General features: G+C 43.9%; 1 protein-coding gene across 1 annotated transcript in view; it reads left to right on the top strand.

Moving 5' to 3' along the window:
* The window catches only part of LOC115179192 (zinc finger protein GLI2), a 72,509-nt gene that overhangs the window by 34,162 nt on the left and 17,986 nt on the right, over window positions 1-20,361 (top strand). Inside the window, exons 4-6 of the mRNA XM_029740559.1 lie at window positions 7,622-7,821; window positions 10,906-11,085; window positions 19,049-19,250. Of these exons, the coding sequence (XP_029596419.1) occupies window positions 7,622-7,821; window positions 10,906-11,085; window positions 19,049-19,250 (582 nt within the window). The remainder of the gene's footprint in view (window positions 1-7,621; window positions 7,822-10,905; window positions 11,086-19,048; window positions 19,251-20,361) is intronic.

The raw sequence follows: 20,361 nt of genomic DNA, 5'->3' as shown, positions 1-20,361 counted from the left end.
ATTTATCACAGCACCAGGGAAGTAGAGGGGGGAAGGAAATCTGTCTCTACACACGGCCACCTTGATTAATGTGATTTGATCTTGACAGTGGACCCCTAATTCATCAAGACCTTGATCTAGCTGTCTTTCCCCGTGCCTGTGCCAAATTCACTCTAATTACAGGAACATTGCACAGCAAATTAAGTGTGGTGTCATTTGTCGAGGAGACGCGGCAGTCAGGCCCACTTTATTATACACTGGTGGCTGCGTGTCAGAGGTCCCCTGCTTGATTGTCTAACATGACATCTCCATACAGTCCCCTTTATCATTGTTTGCATATAACATAATGAGAGGGCTGGTTATTTTGTCACAGCTGTCATAAAGTGGGGAGGAAGCGGCGGCAGTGGGAGGAAGTGGGAAGAGGAAGAGAAGCTTAAAGTCTCTTCTTCTGGGGGTTTTCTACTGTATGGAGGAGAGATTTTTAATCACTGTCAAATAAGAGGACAGGAGCAGTCCTGGGCTCAAAGCAGTGGTTCAGCTAGAGACAGAGAACAGTAGGGATGGGGATACTAATCTCCTTTGCTGTGCCAGGTAGCTATGCAGGAGCTTGGACTCCCACATGGAGTGTGTGCGTTGACACAAGCTTTCCCGGCTTTCATGACACCGAGACAAATCATGGCTGTTCTAGAAACCTCCCAAAACTTTTTCTGAGTAGTTTTTCACTCGAAGACCTGTTGTAAGATATAACCACAGCTACAGCATAGTTAGCTACTTTCCAACGAATGGACAATTCAGAGAGAATATGATATCATTTTAACATGCATTATTCCCAGACAGAATCCTTTTTTACCTTTATCAATATGATCATCAAAACAAAGTGCACAAGTTGTGGCCTGAACAGAGGCAAGACGTTCAGTTTCTTTAGATGTTGTTGCTCCCATCCTGAGTATCCCAGACTAGGGGGAGAAAAACAACACAGTGTCTCAGTCTGCCCATTATTATCTATGAGGAGGATTGCGTCAAGTCTACTAAACTGCCCAGGGCTATAAGATCAGATCAAGCTACTGACAGAGGCTGCCAGTGAGTGCAACATTCCCATTAATATCCTAACACTGTAGCTTCTGGCTCTGTTGCTCTGTGACTTCAGTTCTAACAACTCTATAATCGCTGTCTCATTCCCATTTCCCATCTGTTTGTTTAGAGCTGTCAGGAACAACTCTGCAGAGATTACTTGTTTGGTTGATTGGTAAAGTGTTGTCAGCCCAGAAGGTACATTTTTAAGAGGCGAATCATGTAGTTTCTTCCCACAGTGGATCGCTATGAGTCAGGCAAGCAAGACTATTTATAATGTCATTACGGCAGTACTGTTTCTACAGTTGCACCTGTCAGCTGAAGTTTTAAACACAACAATTAGTAGATGTTTTAACAATCGGCAAATAATGCTACAGGTTGGCCAGCTTTCCTAGTAGGTAGCAATCACTGGAGGCTCCTCAGAGGAGGAAAGGGAGGACCATCCTCCTCAGTGAATTTAATACAAATAACATTTTTAAAACATTTCAAAAGTTACTTTTTAGATACAACTTTACGAAATATATTCACATGTCAACAAATAATTGATTAAAACACTGTTGTGCAATGAAGGTCTACAGTAACCTCAACAGCACTCTGTAGGATAGCACCATGGTGTAGCCGGAGGACAGCTAGCTTCCGTCCTCCTCTGGGTATGCTGACTTCAATACACCCCCTTCCATAGACACAGTAATTATGACAACTTCCGGAGGAAGCCTATCAGAGCTCTTGCAGAATGAACTGACATGTTGTCCACCCAATCAAAGTATCAGAGAATGAATCTAGCACTGAAAGCATAAGTTACAGCTAGCTAGCACTGCAGTACATAGCATGTGGTGACTAGTTGACTCAACGAGAGAGAGACAGAGAAAGAGAGAGAGAGAGAGAGAGAGAGAGAGAGAGAGACAATAGTTGAACAATTTTGAACAAATTAATTTCTTCAAAAATGAAGGAGAAGCACGAGAGAAAGATTTCATAATTTCTTTTTCACTTTCAGTTTTACTTACTTAGCTAGCAAATGCAGTTGGCTAGTTTAGCCTACTCAAACACCGGGCTCAAACAGAGGGATCCTATGTTAACTAGCTGGCTATGACTATCCAACACAACACTGGAACTCTTCCAAGTCAAGGTAAGTTTTTGGTTTGATTAATTTATTGCCACCGGGGCCCCCCGGTGTAACTGCTAAACTGCTTACAGTGACTATACACTGTAACGTTACTGCATATTTGTAGCGGGTTTACTAACGCATTAGTTATATTAGCTATGTTGACTAGGACGATACTTTAGCTAATATGGGGACAAAGTTGTAGGCGGTTATGACATGGTTTGGCTTGTAAAGGTTTTTTTCGCCTGATCACGTACAGCTGATGTGTTGTGCATTGAAGTCCACAAATGATGGGAAAATGTGAGAGGAGGAGAGTGCATAGAGGTGAGAAGGAATACACCTTGGATGCTATGAAAGTGAACTGTGTTTACGCGTGATCAGGGGTGTACTCATTACACCGATTCTGTTGGAAAACGTTTTTTAAACGGAAGCGGGAAAAAAATCCAGAATTTGTACAATAGAAACTCTCGTTTGCAACTGTTGGACTAATGATTACACCATAGATAAGCTCTCTTGTGTGCACCTACGTTGTAAAAAAAAATTATTGTCCTCCCTCATCATAAACCGCACTGACCGCCACTGGTAGCAATACTGTGCTGACCAGAGTCAACAAAGGATGGTTGTGTCTACAGAAATAGTGATATGTTAACATTCCATTGTTTCAAACCCCATAATCCAATGAACTGTTTGTTGTAAGTCATTTCCCCCGCATTCTGCATATGTGGAACTGCTGAAAGTATTGCATGCTAAGTTTAAGCCCAAATCATCCATATCATGTTGCAGTCCAGGCCCGTATAAATCTACAGCGGTAGTTCATTCAAGCCCTGCAGTGGACGATGTGATTTATCTAAATCACATCTCCAGCACTGAGGTAGCTACAGAGGAGACACCGTCACATTGTAATTCATCTCTAGTGTCGACACCGCAGAGGCCCAGCGCAGGGACATGACACACACAGACAGGCACACATAAACACACACACCAGCCATACATGCACCACACACACACACACACACAAAGCATACACACACACACATAATTATCCACACCTCATTATACAAATGATATCTCATATTGAGCACACTTTAAATCCAGACAGCCTATATAAAACCACCGTCAACTGAACAGCAGGGGGATAACATACACTGTTCAATTACCCAAAGTGTTTCAGACAGAACACTAAGTGGACTAATTAGAACAAGTATACAACTGTATAGGCTAGGCTAGCAACTCGTTGGTCTAGTCCTACATTGTGCGAGCTAACAGCCAGGGTAGGACTGGAGGAGCCTCCTGCTCAGCAGGGCGACTGAGAACCCCACAGCCTCCCTGATCTCACACCCACCGGGCGCCAGGCCCAGATACGCTCCACAGCCTGGCATTGTATGTTTGAAGCTCCGGTCGCATCTGAAGTCCAGGCCTCCGCATAGTAATGATGAAACCATTCCACGGGAGGGCCTTTAACATTTGAATATTCTATTACTTATTTAGGGTGCTGCTCTCTCTACATCGTATCATTTTAAGTAAAGGCCTACTCTTCTTTATGGACGAGGGTTTTGTTTAAGTTAAGCATTTCTCGTTTTTTTTTTGCATGACTGCTGGCTAAAGAGATCAATATTTATGTGATTCATATTTAAAAGTCATTAGTTACATCTATTCAGGTCTATGATCTTGTGAAGGGACAGATGCCCAATGTAGGTGCTTGCTATTGTTATGATATACGAACATCTCAGGTCCTATGCAAATAGCTTACTGTAACCCTGGCGACCCCGGGGTATTCTATGACAAGGTCTTGTCAGTTCATGCAGATGACGTGTTAATGGTTAATAGTGGTGCGAGGGTTAATGACGTCGAGGCATTTTAACTATCAATCAGATCGTTATCTCCTTCAAAACCAACAACAGGTCTTGCTTCACTCGTGACGCAATCACACTGTATTGCTGCAGTAGAATACGACCGTTGGTTTCTCTCTCGAGTCGCAATGTTACATACACTACATGACCAAAAGTATGTGGACACCTGCTCGTCAAACATCTCATTCCAAAATCATGGGCATTAATATGGAGTTGGTCCCTCCATTGCTGCTATAACAGCCTCCACTCTTCTGGGAAGGCTTTCCACTTGATGTTGGAACATTGCTGCGGAGACTTGCTTCCATTCAGCCACAAGAGCATTACTGAGGTCGGGCACTGATTTTGGGTGATTAGGCCTGGCTCACAGTCGGCGTTCCAATTCATCCCAAAGGTGTTCAATGGGGTTGAGGTCAAGATTCTGTGCAGGCCAGTCAAATTCTTCAACAGCGATCTTGACAAACCTTTTCTGTATGGACCTCGCTTTGTGCACTGGGGCATTGTTATGCTGAAACAGGACAGGTTCTTCCCCAAACTGTTTCCACAAAGTTGGAAGCACAGAATCATCTAGAATGTCATTGTATGCTGTAGCGTTTAGACTTCCCTTCACTGGAACTAAGGGGCCTAGCTTGAACGATGAAAAACCCCCAACCATTATTTCTCCTCCACCAAACTTTACAGGTGGCACTATGCATTGGTGCAGGTTCTCCTGGCATCCACCAAACCCAGATTCGTCTGTCGGACTGCCAGATGGTGAAGTGTGATTCATCCCTCCAGAGAACGCGTCTCCACTGCTCAAAAGTCCAATGGCAGCAACCTTTACACCACTACAGCCAACGCTTGGCATTGCGCATGGTGATCTTAGGCTTGTGTACGGCTGCTCGGCCATGGAAATCCATTTCATGAAGCTCCCAACTAACAGTTCTTGTGTTGACGTTGCTTCCAGAGGCAATTTGGGACTCGGTAGTGAGTGTTACAACCGAGGACAGGCGATTGTTACGCCCTACGCTCTTCAGCACTCGGCAGACCCGTTCTGTGAGCTTGTGTGGCCTACCACTTCGCGGCTGAGCCGTTGTTGCTCCACTTCACAATAACAGCACTTACATTTGACCGGGGCAGCTCTAGCAGGGCAGAAATTTGACCAACTGACTTGTTGGAAAGGTGGAATCCTATGACAGTGCCACATTGAAAGTCACTGAGCTCTTCAGTAAGGCCATTCTATTGCCAATGTTTGTCTATGGAGATTGCATGGCTGTGTGCTTGATTGTATACACCTGTCAGCAACGGGTATGGCTGTAATAGCCGAATCTGTGAGGACAAACGCTGGGAGACGAGAAGCAAGTACAGGGAGTGAATATTTAACAAATAACGGACATGAAACAAAACACGGACAGCGTCTGGACAAGGAAAACAAAACAACATTAATGCAGGCATGGAGAAGAAACTGAGGAAGTGACAGATATAGGGGAGGCAATCAAAGACGTGATGGAATCCAGGTGAGTCCAATGAAGTGCTGATGCGCGTAACGATGGTGACAGGTGTGCGTAATGATGGGCAGCCTGACACCCTCGAGCACCAGAGCAGGGGAGCAGGAGCAGGCGTGACAGAATCCACTAATTTGAAGGGGTGTCCACATACTTTGGTGTATCTGTTTGGCTCTCTGGACCTAGTAGACTCCTTCACATGGTACAGATAGACTCAGGGAGATGAAAAGGTCTGTGGCTAAAGGTCCAGAGCGACTGACTGAGCTATAGGCAGATAAGCGCATTTTGCAGCCAGGTTCCAGTCCATAATATCAGGTTGAAGTTTTAAGTTGCCCAGTAATCTAAAGGCTTTCTGTGTATGGAATATCTGTTTCTTCTCAGGCCTCAGACAGAGAGCCCTTTATGGTCATCTGTTAGCTAAGTCCCATGGCAGAAAGTTGGCTTTGGGACAAACCTTGGTCATCTGGGGGGCATTTACTGGAAATGGAGTGGACTCACTTTGGGTCAAGCACAGACCAACCGGCCCCTAGAGACAGACAGTACTGGGGATAACGGAGAGATTGAGGTCAATATGGGTCTGTATTCAAAAAGTGTCTCAGGGAAGGAGTACAAACAGACAAAGATTCCAGCTTCAGACACTAAATTGTACACTCATTTCTCATTGGGTAACTAGAGAAACTCTAAGCATAAGGTTTTGTGAAATTGAGTTGTTTTCAACCTGCTTTAAGTCTTCAGTCTGGGTATATCTATATTTGAATTGAGATAGTATGTACTAGTTTCTGTTGTGCTGAAGGAAAATGAGTCTGGTATCTCCTGCATAGTGCGTAGTCTAGCTTTCCAGACTCATGGCTCCAAACCCAGAGGTTCAGATATACAGTGGCTGTGGGAAGAGACTACCTGGTGTGTGCTGCTGTATCCTCTGATCTTCAGCCTGTCAGAGGGTCTGTCTGTACAGCCAGTAGCAACCAGGCAGGAGACACACCTCTCATTGACACGCCATGAGTTCCTCACTTTCTCCTCTCTGGGTCAGGTTAGAACTCGTTAACAGACACAGTGTGACTATCTTCAGTATCATCCCTGTCTGGGGTTAAAGGAACAATGACAGATGAAATGCTGAAACCAGCTACAGTGCCAGAGCCAGACCAACGTCTTTTTATGTTGAGGCCTGCCTGCCTGCCTGCCTGCCTGCCTGCCTGCCTGCCTGCCTGCCTGCCTGCCTGCCTGCCTGCCTGCCTGCCTGCCTGATGTTACAGTGTATTTGTCTGTGGTTGGGGTAACTTAGGGTAAATTAGTGTGACATCAGGTAATGCCGTAGGGATGTAATAGCATTACATTGCATGGTTGCGTTCCATACACACACACACACACACACACACACACACACACACACACACACACACACACACACACACACACACACACACACACACACACACACACACACACACACACACACACACACACACACACACACACACACACAGTCTGCTCCATGACCCCATCTCACAGGAAACCTCTGTTGCAACGTATTTCCAGATCAAAGCCCTGATAGGATGAGGAATGACCTGCGTCCCGAATGGCAGCCTAATCACTATATAGTGCACTACTTTTGACCAGGGCCCTATGGTGCACTAGGGGATAGGGTGCCATCTGGGATGCAGACCATGATATTAGACGTGATCTCATTCTCATTCCAGTCTATATACACAGAGCAAGGAGACAGAGCGTATCAGATTCACCTTAGATTCATTATTCAGGCTTAGACCTGGCTGGCTGATACACTTATACAAACGTCTCAGGTGTGTGTGTGTGTGAACGATTGCTCGGACTGCATCACGCAGCACGGTCTGCACCGCCATGTAGTATCAGATGGAAAAATGGTTAGGCCTTAGGCTATGTCATGTAAGGACTTAGGTCAGGTGAGATACAGCAAAGGGTCCCGTTGTTTTACTTTAATTTGTAACTGTTTTTATTTCCACTGTAACTTAAAGAAAATCACAGGAACTTGAGATGTCTGGATACAAGAAACTGTTCAAAAGTTTCCGTCTGTCACAAGAGACTAAATACGCCATGAACCACAGTGTACATGAACTAAGATAATAACTCTCTCTCTCTCTCTCTCTCTCTCTCCCCTCCAGTCCTGGACTAGGTGGCAGCCCGGTCATGTCAGACATCTCTCTGATCCGTCTGTCCCCCCACGCAGCCGGAACGGGGGAGTCCCCCTTCAGCCCCGCTCACCCCTACTTCAACCCTCACATGGAGCACTACCTCCGCTCCATTCACAGCAGCCCAACCCTGTCCATGATCTCTGCAGCCCGCGGACTCAGCCCTGCAGACTGTGAGTTCAACTGCATGTCTAGATTGTGCAACATCCAAGGTCATTCACTGCAATGAGCATCACCTTACAATGTGGATCCCAACAGAAGCAATTGTGTCATTGATGTACTACTGAAAGCTTGGTGGAGAATTGAAGGATTCTAACTTCTGAAGAGTATGCAATTGTTTTCAGTGTGGAGAGGGGATTTGCTGTTGTGATTGTCAGTAAACAGCATGTTTGAGTGGGCATACAGATTAGGTTAGACACATCGAGCCGGTGCTACATCATTGCATAAAGTAGTCTTACATGCTACATATTGCTCTTTGTGAAGCTCTGACCTCCCTCTTCTCACCACGTGTTCAATATATCAAGGGGGTTATTGGAAAGCCATGGAAATTGATCAAACAAAAACAGTCCCATTGGAACTGCCCCCAACTTTCCCCCTTTACCTCAGAGCTGAATTACAATAACGGGTGGAGGCGAGGAGCCAGAATAGGAAATAAATCACCTTTTACAGTCTGTCAACAGTAATGTGGTCCTGCTTTTAAAGTTAAATAAGCAGCGCAGGGTTGGAGATCTCGCAGTGATAAAGCCATGGGAAAGAGGGAGAAAATGAAGGAGGCTATTTTCGGTTGAGGGAACGCAAATAGGTGGTTTGGGGAGAGAGGAGAGGCGGCCTTGGATTTCATTGAGAGACGGCGGACGTTTAGTTTGACGTTTGATGTTCCCACGTGAGCCTTTTCAAAAACTGTTATATCTTCTAGAACTTTTAATAGGGCAACCATGTTTCAGTCTGGATTTTGTTCCTTTAGTTTTCAATTAAAACCGATTGAATATAGAACACTGCCAATGGAAATGAAATGGTTTCAGGAAATTCTCTTCTTAGTCGCTGGCCATCGCATATAACAGAGGTATAACAGGCAGAGGTTCTGCTGCTCTTTTCTTATTGTCGTTTCTGCGCTACACACCGTTAGCATGACATTAGCATTGACAGGCCTCGGGATTCCTTTGGGCCCAGTCTGCTGTGTTCTATTCGTCAGTCACGTTCTCTTTCTATGGACTTTCTGTTCAGTTGATTGAAATAAAGAACAAGTTGTACGGCAGGGACGGCTCAGCTCTGCTCGGGCCTTCATCGGACTGCTTCAAAAGACATGTTCCTCATTGTGCTGATCCAAAGTGACTCCCTCCATTTAAGTGGTTATGTGATCCAGGAGAGAGAGAGAAGGAGAAAATAAAGGTCTGGTTCTGCTATATGAAGTCAGTACAAGCACATGTCTGTTTTCCTTTAGCGCAGCACGGCCTAATTGTGTCTGAAAGATCACTTACAGTGGGAGAGGTGACACATTAGGGGGAGAGAGAGAGGGGAGCGAGAGAGAGAGTGAGCGAGAGAGGGAGGGAGAGGGAGGGAGAGAAAAAGAGGGGAGTCCTGGTCTCTTCCTCCTCTGGACCCTGACCCAAACCATAAACAGAGCAGATATTTCCTTCTAAATTCCTGGAGAAACAGATGGACTTTGGAAGCCTCTGGGACAGAGTGGTGCTATTCAACAGCAGCTATCGGCCATATCCCACTCTTATTGCCACTGACACTTTTAAAAGGGCTTTACTGGGTGTAGTTGTTAACAGACTAACACCATTGTTACTGTAGGATTCAGGGTGCTCATTCAGGGTGTGTGTGTGTGTGTGTGTGTGTGTGTGTGTGTGTGTGTGTGTGTGTGTGTGTGTGTGTGTGTGTGTGTGTGTGTGTGTGTGTGTGTGTGTGTGTGTGTGTGTGTGTGTGTTTTCAAAGAGAGAAACCCCAAAAGTACTTTGTTTCTGAGTTGGAGGAAATGCTGGAATATCGAGTGGGGCCCTTTCTCTCTTTCTATGTCTCTCTCTTTCTCTCTCGCTGTCTCTCTCTCGCTGTCTCTCTCTCTCTCTCTGTCTCTCTGTCTATCTGTCTCCTTAATCTGCAGGACTTCTGACACGCCTCACTGCACATCACTAACCTCACTGCCCAGCCAGCTTAGCACTCCCATTCCCTCCCGTTCCTCTTGTCCTGCATCAATGACTGCGTTCCAAATGGCACTATATGCTCTATATAGTGCACTACTTTTGATCAGAGCCCAGGTCAAAAGTAGTGCACTATATAGGGAATTGGGTGCCATTTGGGATGTAGATAATGTCTCCCTAGGACAGGGCCATCCTGTCACCAATCCTAACCCTAACCCTTTTCAAACGGCTCTGGCAGCATGTGACCAAGTAGACCAACCGGGGCTGGAATCTGGAATGTCTTTCTCCCCCCTCACTCATTCTCTCTCTCTCTTCATCTCATTCATCCCTCATTCCCCCTAAACCTTCCTTCCTCTCCCTGTAATGTTCTTGTCTTCCCTCACTCATTCTCTCCCTCGTCTCCTCCTTCCTCCCTTCACTCATTCTCTCCCTCGTCTCCTCCTTCCTACCTTCACTCATTCTCTCCCTCGTCTCCTCCTTCCTCCCTTCACTCATTCTCTCCCTCGTCTCCTCCTTCCTCCCTTCACTCATTCTCTCCCTCGTCTCCTCCTTCCTCCCTTCACTCATTCTCTCCCTCGTCTCCTCCTTCCTCCCTTCACTCATTCTCTCCCTTGTCTCCTCCTTCCTCCCTTCACTCATTCTCTCCCTCGTCTCCTCCTTCCTCCCCTCACTCATTCTCTCCCTCGTCTCCTCCTTCCTCCCTTCACTCATTCTCTCCCTCGTCTCCTCCTTCCTACCTTCACTCATTCTCTCCCTCGTCTCCTCCTTCCTCCCTTCACTCATTCTCTCCCTCGTCTCCTCCTTCCTCCCTTCACTCATTCTCTCCCTCGTCTCCTCCTTCCTCCCCTCACTCATTCTCTCCCTCGTCTCCTCCTTCCTCCCTTCACTCATTCTCTCCCTCGTCTCCTCCTTCCTACCTTCACTCATTCTCTCCCTCGTCTCCTCCTTCCTCCCCTCACTCATTCTCTCCCTCGTCTCCTCCTTCCTCCCTTCACTCATTCTCTCCCTCGTCTCCTCCTTCCTCCCTTCACTCATTCTCTCACCCTCCTCTCCTCCTTCCTCTCCTTTAATGTTGGTCTTCCCTCCCTCATTCTCCTCCTTCCTCTCCCCCTGCAGTGGCGCATGAACACTTGAAAGAGCGGGGTCTGTTTGGGTTGCCCCCTCCCCCTCCTGGAGCCAGCCCTGCTGAGTACTACCACCTGATGGCCAGCCATCGTAACCCCTACGGAGAGCTGCTGATGCAGGGGGCTGGGGCGGCAGCTGCACACCTGCCAGAATACATCACCCCCATGGATGGTGAGTTAGACTGGGACCACAGAGGACCACTCCCCTTTACCGTATATCTGTTGTATCTACACAACAGGTTGATACTGTCTGTGTGGGAAGGGCTGGAATGCATGGGAACAAAAGTGGAAACATTTTTACGAGTATTTTTGAGCTCAATTCCTGGTGATTTACAGTGGTGAGTTCTCAGACTTCGCCAGTTCCCAGACTTCCACCCTTGGAAGTGTGTGGGTATGAATTGTAACATTCATTTTAGGGGAACGATTTTTTTTGTGTCCCCTGCCCCTTCCTCTGTTGGTATCAGTGTGTACTCTAGGACTATAATATGGTGGCATTTTTATTGGAAGGTATTTAACTTTTAAAAGCAACACTGAGATTGCAACGACCTCACCTTAAGAGAATGATGAAACCCCAGATCAATGGAACTGTAGGCAGCAGAACATTTAAAAAAAAGGCTTTTATAAATGTTTTATTTCAAACAACTTCAAAGGGCGGGCCAGAAGCCCTCAGGTACTGTAACCACAGTATAGGTTCAGTAAGTATTTCCCCTCTCTCAAGTCTGTGCCAGGACATTCCATAAACAACAGACCTGATTGTACTGAGACGACATTTACTGGAGGATGTTGCTCATTCAGAGGGGAGGAAGGGAACAGGGGGAGGACGGGTGAGGCAGAGGGCGCCTGGGTCAGAAATATGTTTCATGTAATGAATGCCTACTTTCATCCTCAACTACCTCTGTCACCTTAAAAGGGTAGTGGTGTCTAGGGGGAGACCGATTATTATACACAGGGATAGTGTTACAGTGCAGTAGCATTACCCATTAGGCTATAGGGTAGTGTGAGGGAACACGACATCAAAACCACCCTATACAGAAGCTTGGGTATCAAACGAGTTGACTGTGTTTATAAAACAGATAGGTTCAGATTAGGACAGCCACTGATATTCACTTGCCTTTTACTGTATTGCTGCGTGACATTTACAGGAATCCCGAAAGACGTTAAGGCAATAGGAGATACTGTCGGACCTTTTCCGTCACCATATGAGGCTCACAGCTACCGGTGTTCCTATGGTAGCTACTACCACTACTGCTTCCTCCGCCGATAAAACACACAACTCACCCCATAGATGTCGCCTCAAGCAGCTCACACTTCGCTCCAAACACTCAGAGAAAGAGATCAGGCCCCTGCCCCAGGTGAAGGGTAGGGTTTGATTTGACACACAGACAGTGAGTTTTGTACCTGCCCTGTACAAGTTAAATTATTGCTCTGAAGCTAGTCGGTCTACCTGGGTGTACTGTAAGAGAGTAAACATTGTCCTCCAGTTTCTGAGTTGTACAGCATCCAGCAGGCCGGGGTTCTGAATGAGCTGTTGTGTTGCATTGTGTCTGGGCCAAGCTTCTGCTTGCTCAGGCCAACCAGGGGCACGCTGCCAAAGGCCTCAGCTTGCTGTGCGTATAAAAACTGTCATAACTTAATTCCCAAACAGTGAAATACACTGAGCAGGCCTCTCTGTAGCCCAGCTCCCAAGACAAATGCTGTGTACTGTATGATGCATTTGGCTTGTTAGTAGTGTAATATCTATGCTACACAGAGAAACAATGGACATTAACTACCACGAGAAAAAAGTTCAAGTAAGACCACAGACACTTTGGCTCACACAGCTTCTCCAAGAGGCCTGGCCAGAGCAGGCTGTGAGTGTGAGAGCCAGCCTTATTTAGTGACATAGCCACTCAGGACTCAAGGCCAGCCCAGCCTCTGGAGGAGGAGATGTCCACTCCACACACACACACACACACACACACACACACACACACACACACACACACACACACACACACACACACACACACACACACACACACACACACACACACACACACACACACACACACACACACACACACACACACACACACAACCTAGCAGTCGGTCATCCACACACACAACTTAGCAGTCGGTTGTCCACACACACAGCCTAGCAGTCGGTCGGTCGCTGCCTGGTGCCTGGCTTGCTGACATAAATCACAGGGGAAAAGGGAGGCGAGGCGCTGCGAGGGGAGGGGGGACGAGGAGAGGTGTGGTGAGCGCCAGGCCCGGCTTTCCATTACCTCATTTATCAGGGGAAGTGGCACATTAATAAACACATCTCCCCTGAGGTGAGCCGCTAACACAGATAAATAAGGCTGCCATTTCTGAATGGTTTGTCCCAGTCACTGAAACTATAGAGCCAGTAATGCAATGTAAATACTAAGGGCTAAATTCACCTCAGCTTTTCTTTTAGGATGAACCTGAGTTATTAACTAGTTAACTACCGCTAAATTACAACACGTATTCTCCAACGCGAACCCCCTCCCCCGATCATGTGCTCAATGTCTTTAACAGCTCATGTGAGAATTGTATTTATATTATGTTTGACAGCAGAAATATCCCCTGAGAGACAGTGGTGGAGTCCCTTTCAGGGCTGGGGTCCATTTTAATTTAAAAGTGATTTTAATATTTAAAAAAATGTAAATGGAAAACTTTTAAAATAAATATCTTCTACTCATATGTTTATTGAGAAGTCATTGAAAATAGATGCATTTTTTTATTATTGTTGTTATTGAAGTTTACTTCCTGAACTGACTGCCTTCAATTCGAATTGACCCCAGCCCTGGTCAATATGTCCATGGTCCATGTCCCTGGTCAATATGTCCAACATTTAGCCATTAGAGCTTCTGCTAAGAATAATGGCTCAGAAAGTTATTCTCTGTGGAGGTACAGTAGCCTGAGTTTAATCAGCCGTGGCACTGTTTGCGTAGAGCTGCTGGTGCAGTGCCTGGTGTTGGCACCACATGTTATTGAGCCATTATGGACATCCGGTTGCAGTGCCTTTGGTTATTATCCCACAGGTCTTAATGATACTGTTGCTCTGGACTGGCTCCACTAACACCACTGCTAATGTCTAGCACCTGTTGTGCCCTGAACAACTGGCTGACTGGCTCTCCTGCTGACTTCACTGGCCCCCTAGAGCAACAGACATCCAGAAACACACCGGTTACATATCACAGGAAATTAGATGATAGCCAGCTTTATGAATTTCACCTGTGATTTGGTGTTTTAATTTCTTTTTACAAAATGCCATTACCGATACAGTTTAAGGCTTTTATTTTTAAAATATGTTTAAACAACTGGTTACGGTAACTGCTGTACCTGGCTGGTAGCAAATTATACATAGTGGCACTTTTTCATGAAGTAATTATTGGATAGTTATTACGTAATTATCCTCCTACCTTGTCATTTTTCAAAGTATGACCAGGTAGCTTAGCGACGTATACAAATAAACTGTGACAAAATGCACATTATAAACCATGAACATAAGAGCGATCAAAAACACTTTGCATGCATTTCAGTTGAAATCAATTCTCTAAATTGGCCTCATTTACCAAAGTGAAGTACAGAATGTTTTTTCGATCGCAGTGAGATTTTTATCTGTTTAATTAAAGTACATTATTTAGGCTTAGATGTATTATCCTTTACACTGAATCTTAATGAGGTCACCATGGCTTATGGGTGCATCCCAAATAGCCCCCTATTCCCTTCATAAGGCCCTGGTCAAAAGTGGTGCACTATGTAGGAAATAGGTTGCCGTTTAGGATGCATCGATTTTGAAAGACAACAGAGCTAAGATCTTTTCAAACAGAATAGAAGCCGTTTGTTTTGAGCATTTTGTTTTATTGAAATTTTAGACCGTGTACGTTGAAAATGTGTGTCACTAGGGCACATTAAAGTTGTTTGAGGATTGTTGTTTTAGGTTTTTTATTTTCATCTTTCATCTCCATCCCGTATCCGTCCTCTGCTTTACTTCCTTCCCCTGCTATAATTCTAGCACCGGATAAGAGATGAGTTTATTTTACTGCAACAATATCTTCTGCCAGGCTCGGTTTCCATCACCTCAGACAAATTGTTTACTGTATTAGCTAGGAATCAATCTTGAGCACTTATTGATAGTGCTGCTCTTTTCCCAGGGGGTTTGGGTGTTGGAGGGAGGCTGCGTTAGCATCCATCACCCAGTCCCAGGCTGGGCTAGAGGCTAGGCTGAGCTGGAGCATTCCTCTAGGTCTGTCTCTCTCGCTGGAGCTCCAGAAATAGCACAGAGTTGGGCAGGGTAGGATGGGGAAATGACACAATGATAGTGAGAAAAAAAGATTGACTCGATATAATTATTTTTGCCTGTATGAAATAAACACAAATATTTGCAAACATTCGTAATATCTCACAGTGGTAAAGTGGGTGCCTTCCCTTAGGGAGAGAGAGAGAGAGAGAGAGAGACACTGGGCTTTTAAATTGGCTTGGAGTGAGCGATAAGGGGATAGGGGTAGGGGCAGAAAGCAGGCTACATACATGGCATAAAAGGTTAAAATGATAGCCATTATAGATCAAGCGTGGTGTGGGATATATATATATATATATATATATATATATATATATATATATGTATATATGTATATGTATATATGTGTGTACACATGTGTATATATATATGTGTGTGTACAGTACCAGTCAAAGGTTTGGACACACCTGCTCATTCCAGGGTTTTTATTTATTTTTACTATGTTCTACATTGTAGAATAATGGTGAAGACATCAAACTATGAAATAACACATAAGGAATAATGTAGGAATCATGTAGTAACCAAAAAAGTGTTAAACAAATCAAAATATATTTTATATTTGAGATTCTTCAAAGCAGCCACCCTTTGCCTTGATGACAGTTTGCACACTCTTGGCATTCTCTCAACCAGCTTCATGAGGTAGTCACCTGGAATGCATTTCAATTAACAGGTGTGCCTTGTTAATTTGTGGAATTGATTTCCTTCTTAATGCGTTTGAGCCAATCAGTTGTGTTGTGACAAGGTAGGGGTGGTATACAGAAGATAGCCCTATTTGGTAAAAGTCCATATTATGGCAAGAACAGCTCAAATAAGCAAAGAGAAATGACAGTCCATCATTACTCTAAGACATGAAGGCCAGTCAATACAGAACATTTCAAGAACTTTGAAAGTTTCTTCAAGTGCAGTCTCAAAAACCATCAAGCACTATGATGAAACTGGCTCTTATGAGGACCACCACAGGAAAGGAAGACCCAGAGTTACCTGTGCTGCAGACGATAAGTTCATTAGAGTTACCAGCCTCAGAAATTGCAGCCCAAATAAATGCTTCACAGAGTTCAAGTAACAGACACATCTCAACATCAACTGTTCAGAGGAGACTGTGTGAATCAGGCCTTCATGGTCGAATTGCTGAAAAGAAACCACTTCTAAAGGTCACCAATAAGAAGAAGAAACTTGCTTGAGCCAAGAAACACGAGCAATGGACATAGACCAGTGGAAATCTGTTCTTTGGTCTGATGATTTCCGCATGTGTAGTTCCCACCATGAAGCATGGAGGAGGAGGTGTGATGGTGTGGGGGTCCTTTGCTGGTGATACTGTCGTGATTTATTTAGAATTCAAGGCACACTTAACCAGCATGGCTACCACAGCATTCTGCAGCGATACACCATCCCATCTGGTTTGCGCTTAGTGGGACTATCATTTGTTTTTCAACAGGACAGTGACCCAACACACCTCCAGGCTGTATAAGGGCTATTTTACCAAGAAGGAGTGATCGAGTACTGCATCAGATGACCTGGCATCCACAATCAACCAACCTCAAACCAATAGAGATGGTTTGGGATGAGTTGGCCCGCAGAGTGAAGGAAAAGCAGCCAACAAGTGCTCAGCATATGTGGGAAGTCCTCCGAGACTGTTGGAAAAAGATTCTAGGTGAAGCTTGTTGAGAGAATGCAAAGAGTGTACAAAGCTGTCATCAAGGCAAAGGATGACTACTTTGAAGAATCTAAAATCTAAAATGTATTTTGATTTGTTTAACACTTTCTTGGTTACTACATGATTCCATATGTGTTATTTCATAGTTTTGATGTCTTTACTATCATTATACAATGTAGAAAATAGTAAAAATAAAGAAAAACCCTTGAATGAATAGGTGTGTCCAAACTTTTGACTGGTACTGTATATATACTGTATGTAATGCATGTGTTACAGGTCCCAGTTTTGTGACTGGTGGAGCAGATAATAGTTCCTGTAACATAGGATAAATTATGAAACAGGAGAACGTGGCTTCTCTTTCAAAGGTTCTCTCAATTATCGTATTCAACATTTTCTCAAGTGCAAATTGTCTTTTTCTGTCTTTTCATTGCATTTACATTTTTTGTTTTGTTTTCTTTAAAGTGTATTTAATAATTTGTCTCAAATCCCTGTCATATTATTTCATAAACATGTCAAAAATACATCAATTCACAGATAAAAAATATTAAATTCCAATCCAATTCCAATCCAAAAATTCCTTACCCCAAACACATTTACTCTTAACTGTAATTCACTTGTTTAGGTTATAATTATGTAGTTGACTGTTGCCCACTATACCCATGCTCAAAATACATTCACCCAAGTGTAAGAAGGGCTAATAGAAAGGCAATACTATTGCAACTGAGATGAATGCAAATTATTGAAAAATGACTGAACAAGCTAGCATAGCGCTAACCGAAGCTAGCAACCAACTGACCGGAGCTAGCAAACAGCTAACCGGAACTAGCCAAAAGCTAACCGGAGCTAGCTCTAAGCTAGCAGCTTTTCTAACATTTACAGTACAACAATTACAAAGTTATTAAACATCACAGTTGCAACATTAAATTCTCTAAATCCTTAGGATATTGTCAGGAGTGTCTTTTTCAAAAATAAAAATGTTTAGGAGTTAACAATTCCTTTCCTTCTAGATCAAAGGAATTCACCGCCATCATTTCACTTTACACTCGACATGCGTTTTCTATCTAGTACAAAGTTATACAATTACTATGTTGTTCAAAACCATTACATTCACTTCAACGGGCAAGTTACAAAACAATATTGTGATATTCAGTGTATTTTTGCACTTTACTGACCTGTAACACAGGATAAATGATGAAACAGGAGAACGTGGCTTCTCTTTCAAAGGTTCTCTCAATTATGAGCAGTGGTGTAAAGTAATTAAGTAAAAATACTTTAAAGTACTACTTAAGTAATTTTGGGGGGGTATCTGTACTTTACTATTTATATTTTTGACAACTTTTATTTTTACTCCACTATATTCCTAAAGAAAATAATAGACTCTTTACTCCATACATTTTCCTTGACACCCAAAAGTACTCGTTTCAATTTGAAATGCTTAGCAGTACAAGAAAATGATCCAATTCACGGACTTATCAAGAGAACGTCCCTGGTCATCCCTACTGCCTCTGATCTGGCAGACTCACTAAACACAAATGCTTAGTTTGTAAATGATGTCTGAGTGGTGGAGTGTGCCCCTGGCTGTCAAAAAAATATAACTTTTATAATAATAATAAGGATATCGTGTCGTCTGGTTTGCTTAATATAAGGAATTTGATGTATAGTTTTTACTTTTACTCAAGTATGACCCTTCAGTACTTTTTCCACCACTGTACTTAAGTACATTTAAAACCAGATACTTTTAGACTTTGAATCAAGTAGTATTTTACTGGGTGACTTTCACTTTTACTTGAGTTATTTTCTATTAAGATATCTTTACTTTTACTCAAGTATGACAATTTAGTACTTTTTCCACCTCTGATTATTAGAACACACAGGTGCAGGATCGCGCCCCCTACTGGCCAACAATAGTATCAACGCATAGCAATGGCGAAAACTTGGAGGACTGACAATTCAGTAAAAGCATTCTTCCCCAATATAAAGAAACAATACATAAACACAAATGTGACCATACATTTTGTGTGCGTCACACATGTATGTATACAGTATATGCAAACTATGACAATAAGTCTCTGCATACTTGAAGCAGATGCAACTATGCCCAGCTGAGAGGAGAAGTTCAGAGGTTGTCAGACTAACAGTCTGTATGTGTCTGTGTGTTATTCTTTTCCACAGTGTCACGGTTCTCCAGTCCCAGACTGACCCCCAGGCTGAACAGAAAGCGAGCCCTGTCCATCTCTCCTCTATCGGACGCCAGCATCGACCTGCAGACCATGATCCGTACCTCACCCAACTCTCTGGTGGCTTACATCAACAACTCACGCTCCAGCTCTGCAGCCAGCAGCTCCTACGGACACCTCTCTGTTGGAGGCATCAGGTACCCTAGCCAGTAACTAGTCAATATGTAGTAATAACTGATTGTTCAAACTATTGATATAAGATGCTTGGATTGGGTTAACTGATATACTGGTCACATGAATATAAACTCCATTTAAGTCAAATAAAGTAATACATTCCTCCGGAGTGGTGCAGTGGTCTAAGGCACTGCATTGCAGTGCTAGAGGCATCACTACAGACCCAGGTTTGATCTCAGGCTGTGTCCCAACTGGGAGACCCATAAGGCCTATCCCATAGGCCTATATATTTAGATAAAGTTTGTATCACAACTAAAGTGGCCAAATAACTTCATAAAATGAAGCACATGAATTCACTTTACAATGGGTGTAGAGCCTAACTGGCATAGTTTCAAGTTTGGGGAAGATCATTTTCACCATAAAAATGCACCTTGATGATAAAAGCATTACATGCATAATCGCATTTGTGGCCACTTTTGAGAATGGTGTTTTCCTGCCTATGGAACATTGCTGCGCTTATAATGTGAAGAAATTGCCTTTTTTAAGCTAATCGTTCTCATCTTTTGCATAAAGCTCATTGCTTAAACAGTTTTTTTATGCTAGTGTCCAAGACTATGTTTGGAATATTTATTTTTCGCACAGAATAGGATATGTAAACTTTTGTACTGTGGGGGATAGTAGATTGACATAGGCTAGTGCTTTTGCTGTTTGTTAGGCCTACTCAGTACTCGTTAGGCTGACGAAAAGTAAATGTGGACAGTTCTTCCAATATCTTCAATATGCGCCTCGGAATTGGATAAGGACGCGCGTAGTTGAGTCCCTGATGTGTCTGTCTTCACTTGTAGCCTGTGAGAAAGACCTGATTACTTGACAGAGAGCCATGTGAGTAAGAGGTGCTTCAGCAAGGAGCCGGGAGAAGGGAATTATAATTATTATATTCAGCCCAACAGCACAACGGCCACTTGGGCCGCAAAAGGCATGGACTTGTTAGGGGGCATTACGGCCACACAAAGGGGATGCAGCCGGGAAATTTAAGGCATTATCAAGTTCTTGTCAAATTGTGAATGAGAGACTGATGAAGTGTGTACAACCTGCGTATAAAACAAAGCAGAGCTCATGCCTTTCATGCAAGAT

Source organism: Salmo trutta, chromosome 39, assembly GCF_901001165.1.
Source record: "Salmo trutta chromosome 39, fSalTru1.1, whole genome shotgun sequence".
Lineage (NCBI taxonomy): Eukaryota > Metazoa > Chordata > Actinopteri > Salmoniformes > Salmonidae > Salmo > Salmo trutta.
The sequence above is the reverse complement of the archived record's forward strand: the minus strand, read 5'-3'. Positions and strand labels throughout refer to the sequence as shown.